The following is a 10625-nucleotide window of genomic DNA, read 5'->3' as shown; positions in this document are numbered from 1 at the left end:
CTGTTAGTTTAGTTACAGAATATATGTCTCTCGTGAATTTAGCTGGAGAGATGTGTGGTAATACTATGATCCTAGAAGTCACGACCTGTTTTTACTTACTAATAATACATTTTTATTTTTTTTTGAACTTACTGATAGTAAATTTCTATTTGTATAGGACAACAAAGCATTAAATGTTTGTCCACCTGCTTACACCAAAGTGGTGGACGGTGGCGGTAGATGGCCTGCAGTACATGCTCTTCTCGTTTATCCACCTGCTGCATTCAATCCGCATGCGCCCACTTGGATGAGTTGTTGGTTCATCTACCAACGTGAAAGGCTAAATGCATGCAAGGACAACAGAGTGATTCATCTAGGTCGTGCAGTTTCTATCTAGCGTACTACTCAAATAAAGCTTATGTGGACACGCTGGGAGGCCGCCTAGGCAGTGCGGCCTTAATATGAAGGCATGCCATCAAGGCGGCCTCCCAGGGTGTCTACATATGTTTTATTTAGTTGGTGCGTTAGATAGAAATTCCATGACCCGGATGAAGTATCACCTCCATGACCTACATAAAGTCGTACCTCCATGCATGACCATGCATGCAAGGACAATATAAACTGTAGGTGCCTTCATATCTCACCTTCGTGCGGAGCCAGTGGGCGAGCGGTCGAGGCCGGGGGCCTGGGCGGTGCCAGTGCAGGCCGAGGCCGGATGGAGGACCATCAGACCACCAGAGCTAAGCGATGCTAGGGTTCTCGGTGCATGGGTGCAGGGCGCAGTGGCGCTTCGGCGTACAGCAGTGTCATGGACGGGAGGTCGACGACGGGATTGCGGCGGTAGGAATGCGGTTTTTTGTTCGTTTGAGAAAGTATGTGGTGGGATTTGGTGATGCGCTGACGCGCTGGTCCTTCGCGAGTTGCTGGTGGGCCGGATGGGAATAAACCGCGTCCGTCTGTGGGCTATTTTGATGAGTACGATGGCAGTAGTGTAGAATCTTACGTCTAGAGTCTTTTTAGGATAAAAAAGAACTTTGCTCTAAAATATCATATATGTGTATACGTGCTAATTTGTTTCTAAAGATGTTGGATATGGTCGAGAGTACCCAATCGTAGCTGTATGTATATGCACCCATAGCTTTGTTAGTCAAACATTGTATATTTTAAACTATTGATCGCCATCAAAATTATATAGATTCATGCCACTATTTATTTGGTGATTCTAGAAATTGATTTTATTATTATACAGCGGAGGTAATATATTTTTAAATTCACTATGAGAAATGGTTTCATAATATATAATTCATATATTATGAAACAAAAAAAATATTTAATGATGGTAAAGGATCATAATATTTGACTTAGAACAAAGCTAATGTAATATGTCAAATAAATAACAGAAGTACCCTTGCATCAGGAGTGAAGGTGTAACACCTCTAGTGTTACGAGCTCACTGAGCACTGAGATTATGACCCGAGAGATAGATCTATTAATATAGTGAGTTAGTTACGTAAATGCCTATATGTGTTAATGAAAAAAATCCTAACGCGAAGAGTAGAATAAGTAGTTCTAAACATTGGAACGGAAGCAATTTTTATAAACAAAATAAAATATAACTTGTATTTAGTACTTGAATAAAATTTGGAGCGCAAGTTTAATAGATGAAAATGCAACTTTTGTTTTGATAAATAAAAGCCGTTAGATAGTATTTTGGTAGATCCTGTTTGTGCATTGTAGTGCACGTATTGTTTGCAGATACGCCATCCATAGGTGTCACGCGTGTCATATGGTGCATGACTAACTCGTTCCTGTTCTGGAGTTAATGCTAAACAGTGGCTTTGTGCTTCGCGTCGCCTGTGGTTCATGCCTACCGTGACTTGCGTCTCCCCGTACTCTTTTCTGTGCTCTTGTCGGAACCTTGTCCTGCAGCCGTATTAGTCATTAATGGCCTCGGACATAGCTCGCTTCGAACGCGCAAAAAATTCGGTCGATTCAATTATAGTGATTTCGTGCTAGAACCTTGGTGGACCGCGCTAAGATCACTGACCGCTCTGCCTTTATAAGCAGGGTCTGGCTTAGCCATTGGTACCACCACTCGGTGCACTTTAGCGCGCCTAGCTTTTCCTTTTGAGACAGTTTTTCGCTCAGTCCTTCCTTGCAACCATCGCCAGCGATGGCAGGAGCCTAGGTTAGTAGTTACTGTCTGAACACTAAGGGTTTTCCCAAGATCCTCTATGCCATCCTGCAAAAGCTCAGAGTCAAAGATCGCCCCGAGTATGAGGGCCGTGAGTATGAAAAGCATGGCACTGAGTGGTGTGAAGTTACCATCTACATTGGGAAGAGTGAAGAGTTCCCCAACATCACTGAAGCCTGGAATGTGACCGCAACCGTGGTTCGCTTCGTCGACACCTACCAGGTTGTGGCCTACAAAGCCTTGTGTTACCTTTGCCAGATCTATGAAGAGCCCATTGCCCGTACCCCCATGAGGTTCTTTCCACCTTTGGAAAAGAATCGACGGGCATGGAGGGCTCGCATGGAGGCTTTGCAAGGGTAGGATGCGCAAGAAGATAGTCCTACCACGGTGCACTTGACCACGTACCTGCTTGCTCTGGATGAGCAGTATGGCCGGCAAGCCTCGGAGCTAAGGAAGTGCCTTCGGTGAGCCGAGGAAGCCGAGATCTTCTCCAAGATGCTCTAGGTGCAGCTTGCCAAAGCGCATGCCAATGCGACGGCTGCTGAGAGTTTGGAGACTGCCATGTCGGAAGCTCTAAAGGAGGCTGAAGATCGATATGCCCATTAGTTTGGAGAGGCCTACCTTGTCTCTAAGGCTAAGTGGAGGATGCTGGCTGCTGAACGGCAGGATCCCTTGATCGTGAGGGGATCCCTGTCCACTCGCCAGAAAGAAGGAGAATCGGTGTTACAATACCACCAGCACCTCCACCCTCGGAAGTGTCAGAAGTAGAACCCTTGATTCCTCTTACTTAGCCATTGCTAAGAGAGGAGGCAGATCCATAGCTAGGGTGGTAGAAGAATCCACCGAGCCCGGGAATAAAGATGCGTGGTCTAAAGTAGATTAGTTGCCTTGGGATGATGTACCCGTAGTTAGTAGTGTCTTTCGTCGATGTCCACCGGTATTGTAATCTTTCTATTGTATTTCGTCCGTAGTTGTTGAGGTAGTCCGATCTTAGGAAAGGTGAACGATGTGTTGAGAATGGGAGAGTAAGTGCCTGTATGTTGTACCAGCATAAGGACATTCAGAATATGAATTTTATTTATTTCGTTGTGTTATTGTGTCCATCTACCTTAAGTCTCATTAGACGTGCTTAGGGTTTTCGAGGGCGATGTTAAGTGGGTTACAAGAGAAATTACCATTCGGATGCCAACAGACCAGCCGTGATTGGATAACATAAGACACTGTATTGACTAATTGTGGATGTCCCAGCAGAACACTTGAATCCCTTTAAATCAGATCCGTTGTTGGATTTGAAGTCCGTGTCCCTTGTTGCGAAAGGAACCCTTGTTGTTTGAATCTTCCCTTGCAATACTCCTCTGATTCTGTGGTCTATGACCCCACTGTCTTCATTGCGTGTAAGTTGGTAGTAGTTGTGTGGTTAATAGCTTATGGTGCCGTGATGAAACCAAGGGCCCCTATGGAATAGCTGCCACATGGTGACGCTGCTCGGCACGCGCTGGTATCGAGGTTGTTGACCAAGTACCTTTACCAAGTTACACCGCCATACCACTTTTGATACAAATATTTGGGTGTTTGAATGGGAAATCCACAACGGGTTGATCAAATAGTGTTCTCTCAAAGTAAACAAGAGGAGGTGGTTTCGGAGGAAGTATGTATGTTGCGATCTCACTTCATACAAAGGTTGGAGCATATTGTGGACAAGGAAGGGAAGGAAAGAAGAACACCTAGGAAAAGTTAGCCTTGGGTAGTAGAGAGTGCTTAGAAAAGCCTGAGTGGATGTCAAGTCCTAAGCACTATGCCCAGCTCGATCACGCTATGCACGCTGGGTCGCTATCACCGCGTGCCCCACGGACACCGTCGGTGTTGGGCCCATTAGCACCCTATCCTCGCATGGCCGCGACATCGTGCCGTACTTGTCATCCTCATGAACTATGCGCTTCTCCTTTTCTTGGCCTCTGGTCTACTCTTGATCCTCGCCCTCGTCCCCGTACCAGACCCCCTCCCTTCTTTCTTCTTTTTAGGGACATGGCCGCCCGCACGCCTCCCTCATTGAGCGAACCCTCTCTCTCCTTTATTCCCCCCTCCGCTTGCTTGTGTAGGGAGCACGCCATGGCTGACTTTATCCCCACAGCGTGAACCGGCAGTGTATCCCATCCATGATGTCTCCACTTCCAGTGCGCCGCGCCCCATCTCCGTTCGCCACTATAAGATGCCCTTGGTCCTTGCTCTTCTTCTTCATCCCCATCCATCTCGAATCCAAAGCAGATCTACTAGATCCAGTTGTCATTGTGAAACTAGGTTCGTCTGACAGAGGTGATGGTGTAATCTGAGAAGAAGGGATCTGGTTTTTGAAGAAGTTCAAGTCTACCATTGGTTAGTTTGGTCTTAGGATTCACGATGTTTGACTTCTCAATCTCCTGTTTCTGGATCTGTTGGTCATACGCTATGTTTTGGATAATCATTATCTTGTTGTTTCTCCATTGGCCTCGTCTATCCCGACTTCTAGAGTAAGCCTTGATTGTACTAGGTTGCTCTTAACCATGTAACTTTAAATCCCGGTGTAATTTAGTCTTCGACGCCGTGTAATCTTTCGTGTAATTCCAGATTTACAAAATGTGTTGTAGTTTCGCCTAAGAGGAGTGGATCCTAATTCACTCTTTTGTAAACCCTCGCGTTAAAAGACATACTTGCGTTGTAGTTTTTGCTTTTTCCACCTATAATGTAATCTTAGCCAATGTTGTGCTTTGAATCTAAGTGTGTCAGTTGCTTGAGCCCAACTCCATCAAATACTTCTTTCCACTAACATGTCATTGATTTGCTGGCCTAGAATAGGCACCATGTAATGACAACCACCCTCTATGTTGGTTTACAACATTGAAATGAAAAAAGCCATGTTACTTTTCCTTCCCATATTTTCTCATTTAATGTACCAAATAGACCAACCTTTTGTAACAACGCGATGAGAAAACATATTAGACATATGAGCCATATTTCCTAAGATTTTTCCTATACCAAACACATCATCCGCAGCGAAGCGTGGGCAACAGTGGCTAGTATTATATTGTGGTCCCACGAATCTCAAATCTATACACATAAAAAAGAGACACAACTATCAGTGACACATGTGCATGTATGACTAATTGACGACTATATGAGTACTGGGACAATTATTTATCTCATCGCATCGTATATTGACCGTTGCCATATAAATTTGCCAAACCTTTAATTTGGCAGCTCATGTGGTTAAGATCAAAACGGTAGCCTTAGTAGATTTCCCTCACTTGGACTAATTAACAGTACGAAACCAAATGGTGCTACCTTGACATGTGCTCAATCTTAGTAATTAGTTGTGGCAACACGTAGCAAGGTATTGGCCCATACTCCATTGACGATTTGGGTACTCTTGCTCCTGCGCCTCCATTGTTTATTGTTCTAATTAATTATGTCTAGTGTTGTGCCTTCAATCTTGACTACTCGCATTCTTTCCTATGAAATTCTAGAACAATCTCCGTATTATTTTTAGGAGCATTACCTCTAAAAACTTTTTTACTTTGTCATTTTTCTCTCTTGCAGCCATGCTGCCTTCCTCCCGTACCAATCAGAAGTCCTTGCCCACAGCATGGCCATCGCCAGCTTTGCCCACTGCTCCAGTTCTCCCTCCCCACCGAAATCTAAGGAGGAACAGACGACACTCGCCCTAGACACCAGCTCTTTCCAACTGTCCCCCACCACCTCACTTGCCACCCATTCAATCTCGATCCACCACCACCGGTCTAGCTGGCTCCCCGACCCTTTCCTCTTTTGAGGCCACAGACATTGGAGGCCTCCCCAGGAACCGAAATCCTAACCCTGTAACCATGATAGGAGGTAGCCAGAGATGGTGGAGCTTGCCGACAGAGAAGGAGATCGCCGCTTCTTTTCTCCTTTGTTCTTCCAATTTTATTCGAATTTTTCATTTCATTTTTGGTTTTGAATGATTTTGATAGTCGGTAGTTTGACCAAATGATAAATGGCTAAAATTGTCAATATCATTTTCATATTCATGATTTATGTTTCCATTTTAGTTTTTTCTCGAAATGTGATTAAACCTCGAAAACGAGAGCAGTGGCTTTCATTTCATCTGTAAACATAGGATCGATTAATCCATTCCAGATCAGCATTATGGGAAAAGAAAGATTGAAAACAAATAGCAGGAGAGGTGGTGGCCCAAGTAGCTTTGTAGAAGTCCGGCCCAGGACTAGAGGTAACGTGCATATATACAAGGAAAGGCGTTTTCAATTGGAAAAAGTCTATATTATCTTTCTCAACTTTTGTGAAAGTCCGCTTTTCCTCCCTGACTCTAAAACCAGGTAAACCATCTCTCTAAACTTTTTAAACCATTCGTTTTACCTCCCTGACGGGTTATAAGTGGTTTTCAAAGGCGGTTTTGTCTTTTTATTTTTTATTTATTTCGGCTGAATCTTTGAAAAAACATAGTAAATCATAGAAAAATCATAAAATGAAAAATTGAATTTTGTTGGACTCCACATGAGTAGATCTAAACAGTGAACATATAATATGGTATGCTTCAATATATTTTTTTGTTGTTGTAGCTTTAAATCTAAGCTTTTCTATATTTAATTCATAGCTGCAGTTTCTATAGTCCAATTGTGGTGAAATTTTTATGGTTGGCTAATTATTGTATGTTTGAACTGTAGTAAAAATTTCATACTTATTGGATCATGTATAACTTAGTTATAGATTTATTTAGGTGTATGCTTGTGAAAAAGTATTTATAAATCTATAATTAAGTTATACATGATCCAATGAATATGAAATTTTTGCTACAGTTCAAGCATACAAAAATTAGCCCACCATAAAAATTTCACCATAATTGGATCATAGAAATTGCAGCTATGAATTAATTATAGAAAAACATAGATCTGAAGATACAAAAAAAAAAAAATTGTACTAAAGCATACCTTATTATATATTCACTGTGTAGATCTATTCATGTGAAGTCCAATAAAATTAGATTTTCCATTTTATAATTTTTCTATGATTTACTATGATTTTTTAAAGATTCAACCGAAATAAATAAAAAAGAAAAAGACAAAACCGCCTTTGAAAACCACTTATAACCGGCCAGGGAGGTAAAACAAACGGTTTTAAAAGTTCAGGGAGGTGGTTTACCTGGTTTTAGAGTTCAGGGAGAAAAAACAGATTTTCACAAAAGTTGAGAGAGAGGTAATGTTGACTTTTTCTTTTTCAATTTCAGCGGTAGTGCAAAAGGAGCATAAGGCCGTTAAGGATGGGAGCTAGGCCGTGCCGTGGTAGAGGTTGGAGAGATTAAAATTCCACTGTGTCATTTCAATTTAAACTGCAGATAGGTGCATTTCATCCTGTGACTACCATTGTTTAGGACTTTTGGGTGCATTCGTTTTGTTGCCTCTTTAATGGTGTGCTAAAATTATAATATATTCTCTGCTCCGTCCGCACAAGACTCCAAAATTTTTACGGCCTTTGCTTGATGTTATTGAATTCACCTTAATCGACATGTGTTGAGGTGGATTCGGGTGAAAATTAGTTTAAGTTCCACTCTAATCCATCCCGATATACGTGGATTAATGCGAATCCGACTACCTTCGAATAAGGCCTACAGATTTTGACAGTCGTCTACCCTTGCCAAAATTCCATGTTCACGATGACCTGTTTTCGATTATCAGAAACAGAGATGTCGAGGTGACTATGTAGATTTAATAACAGGATCATCAGGCTTTATTGTATTGTAAATAGGCCACTTATTCGTAGGTCACGTCGATCACACACAGATCATATTGCAACAAACAGTCGTAGCTAGCTAGTTACGTCAACACAGCAGTTGATCAGAAGTGCTGCTGGGAGTAGCAGTCGAGGTTGTCGCCGTAGCCGACGCCGAACATGTCGCAGTAGCGCTGGTAGTACCCGATGCGGTCGACGTTAGCGTCGTTGGGCCCCACGCCGCACTCGATCCCGCCGTTGATGATGTTGGTGATGGCGCCGTAGCCGGGCACCCGCCCCGCCGCCGCGTCGGCGTCCGACGGCGCCCAGTTCCCCAGGATCACGTCGTGGCACGACGGCTTGGGCGACTGCGCCGTCATCCAGAACCAGATGGCCGTCTTGAAGGAGACCACCGGGTCCGACGACACCAGGTCCGGGTTGCTCACCAGGTCCTGCCCTATCGCGTCCCCGGCTTGCTGGTAGTTCACCTGCCTGCGTACGTGCAAGCAACGAGGTCGATGAGTCGCCGATGGATGCAAGCAAGAGAACGCAAATCAGACACATGAACGAGGTCGAGTTGCCAATATATATTCGCTTACCCTGTCAGTTGAATTGGTCCCCGTCCATAGTAGGGAGGACTGGTCGCCTTGCTGATCTCCTCCTTGAAGCAGTAACCCCACTGGAACTGGTCGGCAGCACCTCTAGTGCCACCTGTGGTCTCGTGGGAGGTCTGGCCGAAGAAGGCGGCGAGCTCGCGCCTGTTGAGCTCGTCAGTGCTGCCGCTGGTGCCGAACCCCGGGAAGGAGCTGGCGGCCTGGATGAAGGCGTCGTAGGTGTAGAAGCCGTTGGCGGGGCAGAGCGGGTTGTCGCGGTTGGGCAGCATTTGGTTGTACACGTCCTGCGTGATGATCGACGCCACGTCCGCCGCCGCCACGCCCAGCAGCAGCGCCGCCGCCGCGGCAGCGCACGCCACGACCGCAAACCTCGCCATGCTAGCTATTATATTGCTACCTCTATACCTGCTGCGGGCCGTGGCCACAGCACGTCTGCACGTAGTTGCTTGTTGCGCTCTCAGTTCTTCGATCGCGCTGCTGCTGGAATGGGTGGATGGCTTAAGCTGCTGGGTTCGCAGCGCTATATATAGGCGCGCACGAGGGCCGAGGAAGGACGCGAAAGTACGTTACCGTTCTCGAGATTGCATGGCTCAGATTTCGCCACGCCACGCCCACGCGTATACGCGACGGTTTTATCCCTTGATAGTCAAACGTTTTTCTCTTCTGGATCAAGACTTTACGGTCAAACGCGTGCATGCGGTGTCTAGCTAGCTTTAGTACACCACCACAAAATCTCCCTCTTCTGGAAAAAAAAAACAAAATGGAACACACAGTTTCTACGACGTCTGAAATTAATACGCTCCAAGACTTTACGGTCAGTGCTGCAGGAATTTCTTGTGATTGCGCTCCTCGCGGAGGATGGTGTTGGACCGACGGCTAATTGAGTTCTCACTGGCCTGGTTATGTATCTCTACGCCTATATGCAGTGTGTATATGCATGTTTTGGTCAGTACGTCTTGCACGGTTTACCGACTGTAATCGTAAGAAAAGTATTTTCGCCAGTTATCCGTGGCCTGCGGATGACGATAACCTTCAGTTTCTGGATAATAATGCAGCTCATCCGGTCACCGCTCACATGCCAACTCAAGAAACGAAACCTCTTTTTAACAGAGTTGACTACACTAACTTCTATTCTAGAGTAAATTCCATGGCTTGTGGCAATCTTGACTCCGTCGCCTAGGTGAATAATCGGTGCTTCGTGTTTATCGCCACGTGCACTCGTTACGCTTAGAGACTTGTACTTCTAATTAATGAATTAACAAAGCAGTTAAGAAAGCACGGTGGCTAATGACTGAATGAATCTCCAGCGATGAGCTGCGCATGTTTCGGAGGACATGAGTGGACCAGCGGCGGCTAGAGATCGAGTTCCTGTGGATGTACTCGAGGTTTTTTTTAATGGTATATACAGTGTCTAATTGGATAGTGGTCGTGATCATACTTGCGCAGCGGACAAATTGTCATGCATGAGTGAAATATCTGAACCCTGTAACAGAAAGGATTATGGAATGAATGAAATATCTGAACCTGAATATTCTATTCCTATTCAGTTGTTGTTCTTGCTAATCTACCCCTGTTATTGCTGATTCCTATCCCAAATTCTATCTAGTTCCAGTTATCCGTCAGAACCTTGATCCGGGTTCTGACAATTGGTATCCCGAGCCCGTGATTTGTGCCGGAAATTTCTTCCCACAAGTCGCAACGTCCTTGCGCCACGTCGCAAGCCATCCAAGCATCAGCAGGCGATGGCGCAATCCGTGGATGAACTCAACGCCAAGTTCGACAAGCTCTCTACTCGGTTCGAGAGTTTCCAGGATATGATGCGTGAGTCCCTCGAGAAGTGGAGCGGATTGGAGGCATGGCGGAGGACAGCCGACGAGTCGTTCGGCAGTTCGCTTGAGAAGACAGCTTCGGTGGCGGAGCTGGTTGATACGGCATCGGCGAGGATCAAGCACTTGGAGCTGCGTCCTCCTCCCCCTCCACTGCCGCCACCGCGCCTAGCTCATCCGACTCCACCGCAGCTGATGAACCTACCTCTTCCGCCTCCGCCCGTGGCGAGTCCGCCTGGATTCGACTTGAACATGGCTCCGTACCCGTCCCCG

The 10625-nt window shown here is 45.4% G+C and overlaps 1 protein-coding gene across 1 annotated transcript; it reads right to left on the bottom strand.

Annotated features, from left to right (window-relative positions):
• Positions 1–7903: 7903 nt before the first annotated feature.
• LOC136493431 (chitinase 8-like) lies at positions 7904–9024 on the bottom strand. Its single transcript, XM_066489521.1, has 2 exons — positions 8512–9024; positions 7904–8404 (listed from the first exon to the last, which is right to left on the bottom strand). The coding sequence occupies exons 1-2, from the start codon at positions 8901–8903 to the stop codon at positions 8038–8040; spliced, it is 759 nt and encodes a 252-aa protein (XP_066345618.1). The 5' UTR covers positions 8904–9024; the 3' UTR covers positions 7904–8037.
• Between the last annotated feature and the right edge of the window lie 1601 nt (positions 9025–10625).

The sequence above is a fragment of the Miscanthus floridulus genome, chromosome 1 (assembly GCF_019320115.1).
Source record: "Miscanthus floridulus cultivar M001 chromosome 1, ASM1932011v1, whole genome shotgun sequence".
Taxonomy (NCBI): Eukaryota; Viridiplantae; Streptophyta; class Magnoliopsida; order Poales; family Poaceae; genus Miscanthus; species Miscanthus floridulus.
Note: the sequence above shows the minus strand (reverse complement) of the source record. Positions and strands in the feature narration are given on the sequence as shown.

Coding starts and splice junctions, on each gene's coding strand:
- LOC136493431 (XM_066489521.1), bottom strand. CDS start 8,903: ATGGCGAGGTTTGCGGTCGTGGCGTGCGCTGCCGCGGCGGCGGCGCTG. Junction 8,405..8,511: donor GGACCAATTCAACTGACAGG/GTAAGCGAATAT, acceptor GCACGTACGCAG/GCAGGTGAACTACCAGCAAG.